General features: G+C 41.7%; 1 protein-coding gene and 1 pseudogene across 1 annotated transcript; one reads left to right on the top strand and one right to left on the bottom strand.

The window, feature by feature from the left end:
• Positions 1-543: 543 nt before the first annotated feature.
• On the bottom strand, positions 544-10,204 carry LOC146690011 (stonustoxin subunit alpha-like). The gene is made up of 6 exons (XM_085434709.1): positions 10,081-10,204; positions 8,406-8,514; positions 7,958-8,055; positions 7,322-7,411; positions 5,360-6,802; positions 544-2,977 (listed from the first exon to the last, which is right to left on the bottom strand). The coding sequence occupies exons 1-6, from the start codon at positions 10,202-10,204 to the stop codon at positions 2,430-2,432; spliced, it is 2,412 nt and encodes an 803-aa protein (XP_085290835.1). The 3' UTR covers positions 544-2,429.
• Positions 10,205-12,273: 2,069 nt separating this feature from the next.
• Positions 12,274-12,912, top strand: LOC146690010 (uncharacterized; annotated as a pseudogene).
• The last annotated feature ends 6,413 nt before the right edge of the window (positions 12,913-19,325 follow it).

The raw sequence follows: 19,325 nt of genomic DNA, 5'->3' as shown, positions 1-19,325 counted from the left end.
CAGCAGTGAGCCAGTCCCCATAGAGTACCATGCTAAACTGCAGCAGAAGAAAATATGTTTACAGCCTGATACTGAAACTGTTTTGGTCTCTGTGCATAAGTCAGCTTAAAATGTTTCTATAATTTACCAGTTTAAATTGAATTAAAGGTATATTCAGTAAATTTCTTTTAGGTATTTTAAAAAATACACTATATCGGATATTGGCAGATATCCAAATTTATGATATCGGTATCGGTTTCGGAAATAAAAATAGTGGTATCGTGCCATCTCTAATAACAAATAACTCTTATGCTGTATTAAAAGCCAGTAAATAAAAATGCATTTTAAGATAAGATTGAAAAAGATTGACAGTGGGAGCCAGTCTGATGTATAGGGGTAAATTATTCCACAGCTTAGGCGCTACGACTGCAAATGCTCAATCACCTCTATGAACCAGCCTCGACCTAGGTATGGCTAAAAGCAAAAGATCACTTGATCTAAGAGATCTAAAAAAAATGAGGGTACATGAAATAAATGCATTCAAATTATTTGTTTAGTTTTTTCTTAACTTTATTGAAATTAAACAAATTTACATGAAAAATTAGTGGTGCAAGTCAAATATCTGAATATCAATCAAACTATCAACAAAGACCATTTATTTTAGAATGATATATGAAAAGTCAGCCACAACAATAAAAACTTCTTCAAATATACAACAATGGAATAAATGTCTTCTAATTCATCAGCTGATCAAACGCAACAAGTTAAAAAGAAAACATCAGACAAATTATTTTAACTTCCACTTATTCTAATCTCAGGGAGGAAAAAATGCAAATAAAAATCTGAATCCCATCAAACCATCACCAAGAAAAAAAAAAGCTTGAATTAAATCATGAACTATTTAAAGGCTTTAATCAGGATTAAACTGCAGGATCACTGAAAGAATAAATGACTAAAAGAGAAAAGGATCACTTCAATCAATCTGAGGGTCAAACAACACAACACAAAAGCTGCTTCATGCAGGAAACCATGGAAATCTGCAGGTGAGGCCTTAATCTCCTACAACCTGGCATCCACATATGTGGACATCACATTTTGGGTTGTCTAGACCAGAATACTATATATGGCTCTACAAGGGCCTGATATCCACTTACAAGGACATTATAGTGCCACTGTTCTATCGAAGTTTTAAACAAATGTCCTCTGGTGATGTTCGATTCGTGAACGAATTGTTCAATACTCGAGAATCACTTTACTGACTCGTGAATCATGATTCACAAGCGCAACTGACTCACTGACTCATCCCTGTTGCTGTTAGCAAACTAATTCCATTAGTAGAAATATATCTAGCTTATAATTAAAATTGTGGGGGGGAAAAACAACAAAAGCCAGTTTCTTAACAAAAACATTCCTGCTCTGAACTGGAAGAAAAAACCCTGAGTAGAAGCTCACATCAAGACAATAGCTCCTCGGTTCACAGTAGCATCTCTCAGCTAACATGCTAACAGCACATTTGAGTTACTCACCCCCTCCCTTGCTGTGCTGAATCATAGCATAAGCGAATCACTCAGGACTCTCTAACCCCCTCCCTCCTGGCTCACAACTCAAACGAGTTGAACGAATCACTCACTCACTCACTCACCCCCTCCCTTCCTGTTACGAATCACTCACTCACCCCCTCCCTCCTGGCTCACTGTCACTTCACAGCTACTTCTTCTTCTTCTTCTTGGTTGGCAACCAATGTTAAGGCACTTTACCGCCCCCTGGCTCACAGCTCAGTGCACATTTAGATGAGAAAATATATATTTGACACAATTAAGGAAAATACCAATAAAATAAAATACAAATAAATAAATGTTCCCTTTAGAATTTTTGTTGCTCTAAAGAAAATAGTTGTTTTATTTTACAATCATTCATCTAAGCAGTAGGATTTACATTAAAAGAGAAACAAATTAAGTTTGAGTGAAAATATACATTTTTGCACTCTCTGGTCAAATGACTCAAGAAACCCGATTCACTTTGGTGAGCGATTCAGTAAAAAGAATCGAATTTACCATCACTAATGTCCTCATATGTAGATCTCACTTTTCTCAGAAACAAAAATCAGGTAAAACAAAAAAGAATCAGGTAATAATAATAATAATTATTATTATTATTTGTTACATTCATCAGGTCCCAAATAGGAAAGAGGAATTAAAAATGCATGCAAAATGAAAGAGTTCGGGTCTTCGGAGGTTAATGTGGGGCCCCATTTATGTGAACACAAATCCAAATATATCTAGCAAAAACAATCTGTTTTTTTTTCCGGAAAAGATGCTCTAAGTGTCTGTTAGCTGTGATCATACAGGCTGATTGGTTGTCATAAATTAAATAACTAAATGTGACCGACATGATGGCACATTTATACAGCTCTGGTGTAAAAAGCTGAACTGAATTATGTGGCATCAAGTTTACAGACAGAGCAACACGGAGCTGTTTTTGCTCCAGACCTTGAAGGCTGGAACAACAGGCTCAGAGAATTTGGTCCTGAAGGTGTGAATGTGACTCAGTTTATTAAATGAGACTGTGTAGTAGGACAGAGTCCCTGCAGGCCAATCCAGAAACACTCCCAGTCTGGGGCAGCCAGAAGGTGGAAGTGGGTGATTAGTGGTCATACTATCATGCTCTGCATAGTAAGTTGGGTCTGGGTCCCATTTAAAGCCCAAAGACCAGGAGATGTTATTCCACCCGAACCCAGTCAGTCTACCTTTTCCCTTTCTCTCTAATTTTCTGTAGCAAACAGCAGCAGCAGCATCTGCACCTTTATTCATATTCAGTTCTACCTCCCAGTAATGGCGCCCAGTCAGAGCCTCTCTGCACAGAAAGTGAGGCCAAACTTCAAATCTCTCAGGATGGTCGGGATACGACTGCCACTCTCCGTTTGTCACCTTCTTGTTTCCTTCAGACAGGATGAGGTTGTTGTTTACTGTGTTTGGATCCACGGTGAGACCACAGGCATCTGATGGAAATAACGAGACCTGATCAAATTCATTCAATTCATTAATTCATTCATCCATCCAGTCGCTTCCGCTTATCCCTTTCAGGGTCGGGGGGGGGGGGGGGGGGGGGGGCTATCCCAGCTGTCATAGGGCGAGAGGCGGGGTACATCTTGGACAGCTCACCAGTCTGTCGCAGGGCCAACACACAGGGACAGACAACCATTCGCACTCACATTCACTTCTATGGACAATTTGGATTAATCAATTGACCTATCCCCACAAGCTGCATGTCTTTGGACGGTGGGAGGAAGCCAGAGTACCCGGAGGGAACCCATGCAAACACGGGGAGAACATGCAAACTCCACACAGAAAGACCCCGGCCTGATGGTGGAATTGAACTCAGGACCTTCTTGCTGTGCGGCAACAGTGTTAACCACTGTGCCACCGTGCTGCAATTCATTCATTCATTCAATTATTTGTGATGATGCCTCTGACTGAATCTGTCCACTGCAGATCTGCAGTCTGGTTTTAACACGTCAGATGTCTGTCCTCAAACCTCAACTTGTCTGAGTTTGATTGTGATGATGGATTTTATCTGCATGTTTCTCTGATTCTATGTTTCACACTGTGCTGCCTTTGAGACCTGATCAGAATCACAGTTCAGCCTAAACATCAAAAGGCTTTATTAGCAGAAAGTTACTGTTGTTAATAAATGCAACAACATGTTTAGGAACCTAAACCAATCAGACTGATCCACTGACAGCACTGCTTTAATAGTTCCTGTCCTGAAATCCATTAATCTGGTGGCAGGGGAGGATGCTGGGCAGGCCTGGCACACCCAAACGTACAGTGAGGGTGTGCTGGGAATGCCTAGCAGAGGCCCTAATCCGCGAGATCTTCAATGCACTTCTCCAGCAGAGCTTCATTAGCATTCTAAGGGAGACTGGGGACATTTAGTTCGAATGGACCATGTTCAACTTCTCCATTATCGAAGCCGCTGCCCTGAGCTGTGGACACAAGGTGGTTGGTGCCTGTCATGGTGGTAACCTCTGAGCACAATGGTGGACACCAAAGGGGAAGGGAGCCAGAGGGTGTGATTCTACTACAGGTGACCCACAATCTTCAGCCTCCCTGGGAAAGTCTATGCCAGGGTGCTGGAAAGGAGAGTCCCTCTGCTAGTCGGACCTCAGATACAGCAGGAACAATGAGGTTTTCATCCTGGTCATGGAACACTGGACCAGCTCTTTATCCTTTCAAGGATACTTGAGGGTGGATGGAAGTTTGCCCAACCAGACTACATGGGTTTTGTGGACTTGGAGAAAGCATTCAACTGTGTCCCTTTGGGTGTCCTGTTGGGGGTGCTCCGGGAGTATGGGGTGTCTTGCCCATTGCTATGGGCCATTCAGTCCTTATACAACTGTTGCAAGAGCTTGGGCCGCATAGCAATAAGTCGGACTCGTTCCTGGTGGGTGATGGGCTCCGCCAGGGCTGCCCTTTCTCACAGATTCTGTTCATAATTTTTATGGACAGAATTTCTAGGTGCAGCCAAGTGGCAGAAGGCTTTCACTTGGGTAGTCTCAGGATCTCATCTCTGCTTTTCGTGGATGATGTGGTTCTGTTGGCTTCATCAGGTGATGGCCTCCAGCTCAGCTTGGATTGGTTCACAGCCGGAAAAAGGTGGAGTGCCCACTCTGGGTCAGGGACAAGTTCTTACCGAAGTGGAGGAGTTTAAGTATCCCGGGGTCTTGTTCATGAGTAACAGGAGAAGGGAGCTCAACAGATCGACAGACAGATTGTTGCTGTGGTTGCAGTGATGCAGACACTGTACAGGTCAGCTGTGGTGAAGAGGGAGCTGAGTGTAAAAGCGAAGCTCTCAATTTACCGGTTGATCTACGTCCCCATCCACACCTATGATCCCAAGCTGTGGGTAGTGACCGAAAGAATGAGATTGAGGATACAAGCGGCAGAAATGGGCTTCCTCTGAAGGGTGGCTGGCCTCTCCATTAGAGATAGGGTGAGAAGTTTGGCCAGTAGAGTGGCTGCTCCCCCACATCGAAAGGAGCCAGTTGAGGCGGTTTGGGCATCTGACAAGGATGCCTCCTGGGCGCCTCCTGCGTGAGGTGTTTTCCCACCAGGAGGAGGCCGTGGGGCAAACCCAGGACACGCTGGAGAGAATATATCACTCAGCTGGCCTGTGAATGCCTTGGTGTTCCCCCAGACAAGCTGGAGGAGGTGACTGGGGGGAGGGAGGTCTGGGCTTCTCTGCTTGGGCTGCTGCCCCCACGACCCGGCCCCAGATAAGCAGAAGAAGATGGATGGATGGATGGATCAATGGGAATAATTTCACTTTAAACAGTTCAGATAATTTTAAGATGAAAGAGTGTTATTTTGTTAGTACTTACAACAGGTCAGATCTCTCCTGTTCGTCACCTTTTCCACATCAGTGACATCAGGTCCTGAGAAATCATCAGTGACCAGGTTTGTGTTCCTGTAGTGGTAGATACTTCCTCCTTTGTATTGGTCATTTTGAATGGCTGTTATAAACAGTCTGCTGCAGTTTTTCACCGCTTCGGCCTTTTCTGTCATCTGCTTTATCGCTTCATCTGAGCGGTACCATTGGTCCTGGGTAGGTGGAGTGTTACCATCAGTACCTTCCAGTTTCTTTTTCTCCAAGTAGTCAGACATGTTCTGCAGATATGGGTCAATGGATTTCAGGGAGGTGAAAACAAAGCAGAGAACTTCCTCTACTCCTGGTTTAAACACCTCTCTGTCCAGCTCAGACTGATCTGAGATGATCTTTGTTCCCTCCATCATGTCTACAAAGTACCTGATGATGGTGACTTCTCTCTCTTCATCTTTGATCCACTTGGTTAATCTCTCCTGACTGAACGGTGACTTGTCTCTGTCATAAAACACTTTCACTAATTCCTGCTCATCTTCCTCACCTGCCCTGATGGAGGGAAGTTTCTCAGCCATTGTTTCCTGGAGTGAAGATCTGAAATACTCACAGAGCTTCTTGAATCTGCTCAACTTTTCTTGTATCTGTGGAAAGCTTCTCACCACTCTGTCCTCCAGCAGATCATTGCATCTTATGTCAAGGTTATGAAGCTCCTGTAAGGTATCTTCAGCCTTACTAATAAATCCATTGCTTATCATGTAAGCAGCTTTTGGATGGAATTTCTTCAGAGGCATCAGTGTGACCTTCAGTGGAACACAGTTTTCTCTGTTTTCTCCCAGTAGTTTTGGAAGTTGGATGTAGGTCTTCACTGCATCTTCAAATGTTGCAGGGTTGCTTTCAAGGATGAAGTCTCCATAGAACTTGCAGGTGAATTTATCAGTCACAGCTTTTTCTTCATCACTCAGCTTGATGTCAACTTTCCCGTCAACATTAAATGAGGGGATCTTCTTTATCACTGCTTGCATGCTGCCCTCGATGGCTTGAATGTTGCTATCATCTAGCTTCTCACTGTCAAACACAAAGAAAGCATTTGCTCCATAAAGGATTCCTGTGACTACATGTGTCGCCAAACGTTTCACATTTTTTGCTTCTTGAGAGTTTTTGGTTTCATCAGGAGTCAACATCAGCTGTTTGAATTTAGTGGTAGCTTTGTAATGAAGTGTGACTCGACACTGATGATGTGATTTCTTCCTATCATTCAGATACTTGGCTGATCCTTCAACTTCAATGAGCCCACCCAGGAAACTGGCCTTCAGAGAACCATTAACATCCAGCAGTGCCGACTTTTTTTCAATGGAATCCGTTAAATTGATGTGAAATTCACTGCTGTGCTGATTATGCTCCACTGGCTTCTTCTGCAGAGTTTTATTATTCCACAGTGTGACACCTTTAAGACACGAAATCCACAAAATGGAAAAAAAAATTCTTTAGAAAGTTTAGAAACGAAATAGATTAAAATTGTATTTGAAATGTACTAAAAAATGTAAAACTTAATTTCAAAACAGTTTTAGTGAAACTGTAACACTCATAAAGCTCTAGAGAGTTAGAAATCTCATGGTTTTTACTCTGCAAAAAACATGCTTCAAAGTTTTTATTCTGTTAATGGTTTTTTTGAGACAGAATCTATTCTGTTCTTTCAGAGATTTCCAAATGAATTAATCTTAAGGTTGTCTGTTCTTTAAAGGGTTTTTTTGCTCCTTTTGTTACTCACCCTTTTCATTTAAACTATTATTTTCTTCATACAGTATTTTCATTAAATGGTCATTAATATTTCATTGCTGCTATGATAAATATTTCTTTGATGCATCTACTTACCCTATAAGTAGATAGGTCATTTAAGAAACAAATTAGTGTGGGTTTTTGCTGGCCATACGGCTGATTGCTTGAACAACAAATCACATTTTACCTGGGATGAGTTTCCCTCTCCGTGCATCATAGAGCATCCCTAAACTGAAAGGTTGACCCAGAGCAGCCACCTCCAAAACAGATGATGCTCCTACATGAATAAAAACATGTGGTCATAAATACAATGTGACCACTCAGCTTCTTTCATGTGATCAAACATGTGATCAACCCCACTTTGAACACAGTCTGTATATAAAATGTGGATGTGAAATTATGTTGTTTGTAGGCTTTTGTTTGTAGGCCTTTAACCCTCTAAAGCCTAACCTATCACTAATGTCTGTTTTGTGATGTTCGCTGGGTGCCCCGCCTGGGGGACTCTGTTGTCCTACTGGGAGACTTCAGTGCTCAAGTGGGCAATGGCAGTGAGACCTGGATGGGTATGATGGGGAGGAACAGCCTCCTGGATCTGAACCGAGCGATGTTTTGTCATTAAACTTCTGTGCAAACCACAGTTTGACCATAAAGAACACCATGTTCGAACATAAGAGTGTCCATAAGTGCACGTGGCCCCAGGACACACTAGGCTGCAGCTTGATGATCAATTTTGTAATCGTATCACCAGACCCAAGGCCATATGTTTTGGACACTCGGGTAAAGAGATGGGCTAAGCTGTCAACTGATCACCACGTGGTGAAACCATGGGTCAGTTCTCTGTACTCCCTGTCGTCCCCATCAGTGATGAGGCCGACTATTGGCAAGTGGTCAGAGAACTCCTGCAGGAAGCACTGGGTGGAGCTGTGGGAGAAGTCTGCCGTGTAGATGGTGAAGAGGAACGGTGCCAGAACCATTCCCTTTTGCAGACAACCCTGTCCAACACACATTCTCACACACTGTGGTTGGTCAGTGAGGTAGTCCAGAATCCAGGTAGTGAGGTGATGGTCCACTCCTGAGTTCTCCAGCTTGTCCTTCAGAACTGAGGGAAGAATGGTGTTAAAGGCACTGGAGAAATCAAAGAACATGATCCTCACAGTGCTCCCAGCGGTCTCCAGGTGAGCGAGGGAATGAAGTAGGAGGTGAATGACGGCATCATCCGCTCCAATTACAGGCTGGTAGGCCAACTGAAGTGGGTCCAGTGATGAGCTCACCAGGTCCGAAACTTAGCCAGGACCAGCCGCTCCAGGGTTTTCATCAGGTGGGATGTCAGAGCCACTGGCCTGTAGCTGTTGAAGTCCTTAGGGGGTGAAGTCTTTGGCACTGGTACAACACAGGAGGTTTTCCAGAGCTGTGGGACTCTCTCCAGCCTCAGGCTCAGGTTGAAGAGGTGCTCCATCACCCCACACAGTTGGTCTGCACAGAACCTGAAGACCCTTGTGCTGATGCCATCTGGACCCGCTGCCTTCTTGGCTTTAATCCTCCTCAGTTCCCTCCTAACCTGTGTGTTTGAGAGAGTCAGGCTGGAGCCTTGTGTTGAGTGTGTATTGGATGCTGTTGTTGGGGGTGGGGAGGAGTGAGCAGGGTGGGTAGAGGAGGTGTGAAGGGTCTGAGGTGTCAGAGGTGGAGCAGCAGCAGTGGGGGTGGGTGAGTCTGCAGCCGATGTTGGAGACTGTCTCATATATGAATCAAATCTGTTGAAGAAATGATTCAGTTCATTTGCCCATCTCACATCCCTCCCAGGCAGAGAGTTCTGCTGTTTGTGGCCCGAGATGGTTCTGAGGCCTCTCCAGACTTCACCAACGTTGTTTTGTTGAAGCTGGTTCTCCATCTTCTGCCTGTAGCTGTCCTTCCCATTCCTTATCAGTCCCCTCAGCTCTCTCTGCACCCTTTTCAACTCCTCCTTGTCTCTGGATTTGAAGGCCCCCCTCTTCTGCTTGAGGACGCTTTAATTTCTGGGGTAATCCAAGGTTTGTTGTTGGAGAAACTCCGCACAGTCCTGGTGGGTGCAGTGTTATCCACACAGAAGTTAATATAGTCCGTATTGCAGGTCACAAGGCTGTCGATGTCCTGTCCGTGGTCAACACAGATCACCTCCCACACAGTCGACTGAAAACAATCCTTAAGAGCCTCCTCGCTCTCCTCTGACCATCTCTGTACTGTGCGGTCGGCTGGTGGCTCCCTGCGCACTAAGGGCTCATAACCAGGGACAAGGTGCACCAGGTTGTGATCAGATCTCCGCAGCGGAGGGAGAAGTGATGAACTGTATGCCTCTTCTGCATTGGTGTACAGTAAATCCAGTGTTTTATTGTCTGTGGTTGGGCAGGTCACATACTGGGTGAAGGTGAGCAGTGTGGAGTCCAGTGAGACATGATTAAAGTCCCATGATGTTAGGAGAAGGGCTCTCGGAGATTGCGTTTGCAGTCTGCTGACCACAGAGTGGAGAGAGTAACAGGCTGAATCCGCGTTGGCTGAGGGGGGGGGAAGTACGCCGGGGGAGGTAGTACGGACACATGCTAACAGCTAACAGTTCAATGTCTCTGCTACAGAGTTTCTCTTTCACAGTGATGTGTCTGGGGTTACACCCTCTGTCATTCACAAACACTGCCAATCCCCCTCCTTTCCTCTTCCTGCTTTCTCTCGTCCTGTCCGCCCGTAGCAGCTGAAATCCAGGTACAATCACGCTTGTGTCCATAGTTAGCGATGTTAGCCAGGACTCCGTTAGCATGATGCTACATTACCGGTATTCCCTCTGTGACCAGGTTAGCAACGTGAGCTCATCCATCTTATTGGGCAGCGATCTTACATTTCCAGTGATTGCAGAAGGGAGAGATGGTCTATAATGCTTCCTTCTTGGGCGAAGGCGCTCCCTCCCAGCACGACACCCACGTCTTTTCCTCCTCAGCTCGCTGGGAATGTCGTGCCTGTCCGCCGGCAGCTCCGCTGCGGGACGCAGCGCTAACAGCTGATCCCTACTGTAAACAAAGGATCCATGTGCTGGGTTCCCAGACATGGGTGAAAAAGGTGGAAAAAAATGGAGAAAGACAACCAAGACTAGCACAAAACGGTACTCCATGATTGCAGAATCTAATTGCTAAAACTTTAGTTACAAAAAATTATGAGAAAAATAAAGAGGAGATAAGAAAGAAGCTCAGAATGAGCTGAGCTGCTGTAACAGGCTGCCACGCACGGGGAGCACTGGAAGTAAGTGCTTATATTTCCCCTTTTTTTCCCTAGTCTGTTTGCTCATGCAAAATGAAATGTGATTAATATAGAATAAAAATGAATGATATTTAATTGTGATGAATCAAAATTAATCCACTGTAACCCTGTGACAAATCTGATTAAACATTTTAATTGTTTGACAGCACTAATAATATATTATATATTAGTGTATACTTACCTATTAGTGTATAGGTTTTTTAAAAAGTTGTATTTCACAGGAGAGAACCTGTGTTAGAAGATTGAAGAAAACTATTCAAATTATCTTTGAATTTAAGCATAAATTCTTTGTGTTTGTTCTGCATTTAGTTCATTATATTGCATAAATGTCTGTTAGAAGCTTAAATATGAAGTTGAAAAAAATCATTGTTATTGTAACCAGGCTATTGATCAAGTAATTTCTATTAATCACGATTAATTACAGAAAATTTTGAGATTAATTTTTTTTAAATTTTATCTATTGACAGCACTGAGAATAATATATACTAATAATATATACTATATATACACAGAGAAGCTGGAACTGATTCAGCTCCTAACTGACCAGATCAGTATCCCAAACGTTTAACTGAATTGAGGCTATACTCTGAGGAATAATTGTTCCTTTAACTGTATATAAAATACATAACAGGACGTCAGGTCAGGGGAAAGCTGTCTTCATCCCCACCCTCCAAGATTAAGTATCAAACCCCAGAAACAGGTCGTACATTAAAGAAACATACACCCTCCATGACCGACTATCAAGACTACGTGAAGTACCCTCTGGGAGTCTACTAGAAAAGGTGTTTGCACCATCATGGACAATCCCTACTCCAGTCATCAAGAAACCAACCAATTGATCTACAAGGAGCAGTGCCCTCCATAAAAAAGGAGACTAGAGGCAAAGACCAAGGCAGCAGGAAAGTTTCTGGAGAACTATTGGAACTGCAGAAAGGTGTGATGAAAAAAGGGTGCCTACACTACTACAAGTTGCGTGTACCTGACCAAACAAAGTTACACCCTTGCTCAGCCACTTGAAGTGGTATACCAGAGAGACAGAAGGCAGGAAAATAGATCAGCTGTTTTCCATTCAACCATCGAAGGTGTACTCTGTGATAGGAGAACAATAACAGAAAAGCCCCAACAAGGCTGGAGATGGAACAATACTGGAAGACCATATGGGAGAGGTATGCAACACACAACAACAGTGGCTAGTGGATCTAAGAGCAGACCATAGTAACCTCCCTGAACAGGATCCACTAACTGTCACAGTGGCAGACATCCAAGAAAGGGAATCAAACATGAACAGTTGGACACTTGAGATTGTAAGACCAGGCTGACTAACCTGTTCACCATCTGGACTGACTACAAGAAAGCCTATGATCAATGCCTCACACATGGATCCTGGAATGCCTCAGACTGTACAAGCTCAATGGGACCCTAAGAGCCTTCATCAGGAACTCAGTGGGGATGTGGTGAACAACACTAGAGGACAACTTCAAGCCAATTCTGCAAGCTGCCATCACAAGTGGAAATTATCCAGGAGACGCTCTGTCCTCACTGCTGTTTTGCATAGGTCTGAATCATTTAAGCCAGATCATCAACAAGACTGGCAACTAATACTGACTAAAGAATGAACCTAACATCAGCCACCTCCACTACATGGATGAGGATTGCACTGAATGCTAGGAGTGAAAGGGCGAGGAGTAAGCTGAGAATGTACGCTAAGTGATAGAAAGGAGGTTGAGGACTAGTGAGTGTCAGAACCACTTTCCAGCATGCAACAACAAAGAGGGACAGAAAAGCAGTCAGTTTGCCTCACGCAGGGCAACACATCTCCGTCGCATAGAGTTGATCAGGTTGTTGACCGTGGCCTGTGGAATGTTGGTCCACTCCTCTTCAATAGTTGTGTGAAGTTGCTGAATATTGGCAGGAACTGGAACACCCATCCAGAGCATCCCAAACATGCTCATTGGGTGATATGTCTGGTGAGTATGCTGGCCATGCAAGAACTGGGATGTTTTCAGCTTCCAGGAATTGCCTACAGATCCTTGCAATATGGAGCCGTGCGTTATCATGCTGCAACATGAGGTGATGGTCGTGCATGAATGGCTTAACAATGGGCCTCAGGATCTTGTCACGGTACGGTAAAATGCCATCAAGAAAATACACCTGTGTTCGTTGTCCATAGCATACGCCTGCTCATGCCAGAATCCCACCGCCACCATGGGCCACTCGATCCACAACGCTGACATCAGCAAACCACTCACGCACACGACGCCACACACGCTGTCTGCTATCTGCCCTAAACAGTGAAAACCGGGACTCATCTGTGAACAGAATGCCTCTCCAACGTGCCAAATCGATGTGAGTGTTTGCCGACTCAAGTCGGTTACGATGACGACCCTGATGAGGACGACGAGCATGCAGATGAGCTTCCCTGAGACGGTTTCTGACAGTTTGTGCAGAAATTCTTTGGTTATGCAAACCGATTGTTGCTGCAGCTGTCCGGGTGGCTGATACATATCTCCATTCTGAATTTTCACAACAGGCTCATTACTTTTGGTTTAATGCATTTGAGGGAAATTGTTAGTCACTCAACATATTCATATTCATATTCAAATTCTAGACATCAAATCAATTTAAACCTAAATGGCAGGAAAAGTAACACATAAAACAAAATCCTGATTGTCTATCCATTTCCAGGGTTTATAACACACAATGAGATTTAAGAAGCAAAAAACAAAACATAACAACAAAAAACAAAAAAACAATTTATACAGCATTTATAGTGCAATAATCAGGGATTAAATGGGCAAAAACTGTAATTTTTGAGCAGATGCCCATAACTTGTACAATATTTCAGCATAAAGCTAGTGCTACAGAAGAGAAGCAAGCATAAAGGAAGTAACTTATTTCAAAGTTACAGATAATTTTAAATTCAACAAACATTTCAAAACATTTATCAACAAATATCAGCAAACAATCTGTTCAAAACAAAACAATTTGTGTTCAGATTGCTGCACTGTGTGTCTGCTAGCTAAACGAACAGCTAGTGTGTTTCACGGGGAGAAAAAAGAATGAGAGAGAACTTCACAAAGAGAAAGATAAGAAAGACAGAACAGAGAAATGTTATATTTTAAAGTTAAGGACTGCTCAGTGACATTTGATAAACCCCAAATTTAAAGCTTAAATATTAGGTCCTCATTCTTTTTAGAGTTTGTCAGACACTGGATCTGTACAAGACGTGAAGTTATTTTTTTCATATTGTGATACATCAGAGATTGAACTATATTAACTTGCATGTTCTTCAAATGTTGTATAGAAAGGGAGCTTATGGCATGTTGCACCAGTACGTATGGAGTACTGGACTGGTGCAGAGCAGCTGTGGGGCTCATGGTCAGTGTTAGGTTACATAAAGGGTATCAGACATGGAAATGAACCATGACAGCCAAAGATAATTAGGTTTGGAGGCAGTCAGTGGCCTACAACGCAATGACCTTTTTTCTTTAAAAAAGAAGAAGTGTTTTTTTTCTCTGCTTGTGTTTTACAAAAAGGATGTTTAAGTTTTGTCAGTTCATTCAGTTTTTAAAAATGATGTTTATATTTCATTGTATTATTATTTTATTATAAATAAAACATGAGGTTTAGTTAGCTTTAAAAAAATAGCTGGTGGAAATGTCCCTGAAAAAACTTATTTTAACTTTGAGTACATTTCAGAGTCTGTATGTCTTTTACCATTACTTGAGTAAAAAATGATAAATCAGTACTGAAACTTTTAACATAATATTTTTTAAATGTCTTTACTTTCGGCACCTTGGGAGAATTTCATCTTCCACAATTGGCACTTACAGGGCAATTTATCACATAAAACATCAGTGTCGTGTATATATATCATAAATAATATTTTAATATTTGTCATCTGTCATATGTTAAAGAGACAATGTAAGTAATATTTAAATGTAATGAGAGTGGAATATATTCACTTTTTTGTAATCCAATTATGCATGTCTTGGTTACATTAAATATATTACAATCAACCAGGCCTACATTTAAATTCAGTTTCAGCTACAGTTTTTATTTATTTAGGACTCAGTCACAATTATCAAAAAGCACTTTATATTGTAAAGTAAATTTTTAATATAATTTAAATTATTACGTTTTAGACTCACCTTTTCCTCTGCTTGGATTCTGTGTCTCACCCATGTCTGACAGAGATCCTGAGATGGAGATCCTGGTTTGGGTCCCATTTGAACCTCTCGCTTGTTACTTTTTCTTTCACTTACTGGTTTTGTTTACGTACAAAAAAGGGTTCTGAGTAACCCTGTACAATGTAAAAGTTGGGAATGGCTGACTCATCTTCCCAACACCAAATAACCTTCCCCTAAATCACATCTTCTGTTACCGAGCCTCTCCAATGGGAATAATAATGGCCTGCTCTAAAGCCTTAGCTCATTACTGCAGTGCATGAGCCATTCATTTCTTTGTGTAATCACAACTGTAGCTGAAACACTTGTACTTGAAAAACTTTGTAGCCTTGAACAAGTCATTTTGGACTATGGTGACTGGAGGTCTAAACCACATTAAAGTTTCATGTTGAATTGAAATGGTGCAAACTGGCTTCCACTTTTGAGTAAGCTGCCAACGTGGTAGAAACTGAAATTCAGGAAAACACAGACATGATTCATTTCCCTGTTTGCCAGCCACTGTGAAAGGTTGTTGCACATATCCTGTTAACAGATTAATTGTTCCAATTTAAAACTGAAGCATTACTTAATGGTACAACGTTTTTAACAGTCTTATAGGAATGGGATCCAATTGATGAAAGACAGAAATTATTATGTAGTATGGTTTAATTTTTGGTCAGCTCTCTTAATACTACGCTTCAGAGTACTCTAGCTTTGTTAAAGTAGTGAGTTTGCTGAGAAAATTTACTTTAAATTGGGCTGGCAGTTCTGGCAAAAAATTAAGCCGTAACCCATGCTTGTTTTGTCAAAGAGTTTGAGCAGTTTTTTGGCCAGCCCACAATTTCAGATGATTTTTCAGGTTGACTTGTCACACTAAAAAAGTGATCAGCAATGCTGCTTTACCAGGTGTAACAATTAAGTTAATTAAGTAACATCCAGGCATCCATGAAAACACAATTTATTACATTTAAGGGAGTTACAAGTTAGCAGGAAGTTAGCTCGCTAGTTTCTACCTAAAGATAATATACCATATATATATATATATACATATATAATATAGCATGTTCTGACTGAGAGGTTTCTGAAAAAATTAAAACGTACAGCTCTGCAATCACTTCCAACATAAATGAAGACAGAAAACTAAACAGCAGTGACGTTTGTAGGGTTACTGTAGTTGGGTTATGTTAGCATAGCATAGCATAAACACAGTGAAGCTGGAGGATGAACGCTAACTTTTTTCCACTCGATAAAAGTTAACGTGAGGGTTCCTGATGGTTAGAGACAAATGCAATCGCATGGCAGGATGCTGTAAACGGACCAAACTTAGTCATTAATATACTGCAACAACATGGGAATAGAGCAGCTACAAGACGCTTTCAACATTAATGAATCAATGGTACAGAAGTGGAGGAAGCAAGAAGAATGAGTTGAGTAAAGTTTGACTTATCTGACTGTTTTGTTTGGCATAATACGCCTTGTAATCCGGTGCTCCTTATGGTCCAAAAAATACGGTATATAAGGAGAACAAAAACTCTCTCAACTCGGATCTTTGAGAGAAAACTATTTAAGCAAACTAACACTCTACAATACTAAGTAAAAGACAAAAAAGTAGGAAAAAAGTTTAAAGTATGGTTGATGCAAGTGCACGTTTTTCCACCAATGTTATTCCTGTTTGTGCTTTAAATGGAAGAGTAGTAGAGTGAGTAGTCACTCAATCTTAACCTCCTAAGACCCGAACTCTTCCACTGGATGCAATTTTTATATCTCCTTGATATTTGGGCTGATTGGGACCTGAAGAATGTAAAAACAAAGAATTACCAGATTTTTTTTTTTACCTAATTTTTATTTCTAAGAAAAATGAGCTCCACATATGAGGATATTTGTTTAAATTTAGATAGAACAGTAGCAGTATAACATCCTCGTAAGTGGATATCAGGCCCTTGTAAAGCAAAATTGAGTATTTTGGTCTAAATAACCCAAAATGTGATGTCCACATATGTGGATGCCAGGTCCTAGGAGGTTAAGGCTGGTCAATTGATCCTTGGCTCCTCTATACTGCATGCCAAACTGTGCCCCGAGTTTCCCTTAATGCATCCATTGAAGTCTGGATGTTGGAAAGCTCTTAGCATGGCTTAAAGTGCTGTATAAATGTATGTTTGATTCGATGAATGAGACATGAGAAAGTGCTTTGATTCCTCAACACCAGTCTAGTCTCTAGGAACAGCCAAGCTTGTCATACAGCAAACCACATATGGAAAGCTTTCTGATATGCTTTAGGAGCTGAAGTGAGTCTGTTGTATAGCTACCATCCTCAGATAACAGACAAACAGACTACTGGCCTTTAAACATTTGAATCCTCTTTCAGTTACTGATTCCCGATTTCAAGGAATCAGTGGTGGCTGAATCCTGACTTATCTTTCTACTTTTACATACTTTAGTACCATTTTTGGGAACATTTCAAGTTGCTATCCATCAATACAACTGTTATAGCCCAAATTTTAATAATACGTATGCATTAAGTCCATAGTAACTATATAAATTGCAAAAAAAGTGCAATAAACTGCAAAAAAAAAGAAAAGAAAATTGTTGTAGTTTTTTATACATATACTTCTAGTTAGAGAAATTTAAGAGGTTTAACCCCTTAAAACTGTATATACAAAATAGTTTCCCACCACAGGAAATTTATTTTGAGTATCTGCATAGTTTTATTTTTGAGACACACCAATTTTTATATACTTCAGGAAAAACAAAAATAAATATCATAACACAAATTTGCAAAAAAAACAAAAAACAAAAACAGCATGTGGATCAAAATAAACTATTTCCAGCAGTGCAATTTGAGTTCTAAGCATCTCAGAATCTGTACAGAAAAGCCTAAAGTCAAACATGACTTTTAAAAACGCCAGTATAGGCTTATAAGTCCCTAAAAAAATACATTTTCTGTGAAAATGGCGTTACTTCCGGTTTCTGGCAGGTAATGGCGTACATGCGATAGTTCGTGCTGACGTCTATTCCAACGTAGGAAGTGTTATGAACAGCTAATCTTAGGTTAAGAGTGGTTGAAGTATCTAGTTGTGTAATCTCACCATTCTTTTCCATTGTGTCCTGTGCTTGAGTCCTCAGTGTAAACAACATTAGATTGAATTCGTAACTACAGCACACCATGTATAAACAAACTGAATTCTGTGATTAGCTCTGTTCATTTCACTGTTTTACTCAAAGTCACCACAGTTTCGTGTTGCTCTCATTCCTCTAACATCATGGTATGCGTTTTTATTTTATTTTGCTGCAGTCAGCTGACAGTTGGTCATTTTACCAACTAAAAGAGGACAACAGAGTAACCCTAACCCTACTCAACATGTAACACGGATCTATAAACTTGGGCAAAAAGATGCAAGACGTGCAATACGTATGATTTAAAACCTGAAAGGAACTGGGAACCTAAAAATCGTGGTTCATGTTGTGAAAAACTCAGTCATGTCAGCAGTTGGTTCTGTCCAAACGTGTACTTCAGAATAGACTTCAGAATAGAGTTTTTTGAATTTGCGATCCCCTCTACCATTTTTATACAGGGAGTGCAGAATTATTAGGCAAATGAGTATTTTGTCCACATCATCCTCTTCATGCATGTTGTCTTACTCCAAGCTGTATAGGCTCGAAAGCCTACTACCAATTAAGCATATTAGGTGATGTGCATCTCTGTAATGAGAAGGGGTGTGGTCTAATGACATCAACACCCTATATCAGGTGTGCATAATTATTAGGCAACGTCCTTTCCTTTGGCAAAATGGGTCAAAAGAAGGACTTGACAGGCTCAGAAAAGTCAAAAATAGTGAGATATCTTGCAGAGGGATGCAGCAGTCTCAAAATTGCAAAGCTTCTGAAGCGTGATCATCGAACAATCGAGCGTTTCATTCAAAATAGTCAACAGGGTCGCAAGAAGCGTGTGGAAAAACCAAGGCGCAAAATAACTGCCCATGAACTGAGAAAAGTCAAGCGTGCAGCTGCCAAGATGCCACTTGCCACCAGTTTGGCCATATTTCAGAGCTGCAACATCACTGGAGTGCCCAAAAGCACAGGTGTGCAATACTCAGAGAGACATGGCCAAGGTAAGAAAGGCTGAAAGACGACCACCACTGAACAAGACACACAAGCTTAAACGTCAAGACTGGGCCAAGAAATATCTCAAGACTGATTTTTCTAAGGTTTTATGGACTGATGAAATGAGAGTGAGCCTTAATGGGCCAGATGGATGGGCCCGTGGCTGGATTGGTAAAGGGCAGAGAGCTCCAGTCCGACTCAGACGCCAGCAAGGTGGAGGTGGAGTACTGGTTTGGGCTGGTATCATCAAAGATGAGCTTGTGGGGCCTTTTCGGGTTGAGGATGGAGTCAAGCTCAACTCCCAGTCCTACTGCCAGTTTCTGGAAGACACCTTCTTCAAGCAGTGGTACAGGAAGAAGTCTGCATCCTTCAAGAAAAACATGATTTCCATGCAGGACAATGCTCCATCACACGCGTCCAAGTACTCCACAGCGTGGCTGGCAAGAAAGGGTATAAAAGAAGAAAAACTAATGACATGGCCTCCTTGTTCACCTGATCTGAACCCCATTGAGAACCTGTGGTCCATCATCAAATGTGAGATTTACAAGGAGGGAAAACAGTACACCTCTCTGAACAGTGTCTGGGAGGCTGTTGTTGCTGCTGCACGCAATGTTGATGGTGAACAGATCAAAACACTGACAGAAT

Source organism: Copadichromis virginalis, linkage group LG16 (genome assembly GCF_057382275.1).
Source record: "Copadichromis virginalis isolate Kocher_CV1m ecotype Utaka linkage group LG16, C_Virginalis_male_GT1.1, whole genome shotgun sequence".
NCBI classification, from domain to species: Eukaryota; Metazoa; Chordata; class Actinopteri; order Cichliformes; family Cichlidae; genus Copadichromis; species Copadichromis virginalis.
The sequence above is the reverse complement of the archived record's forward strand: the minus strand, read 5'-3'. Positions and strand labels throughout refer to the sequence as shown.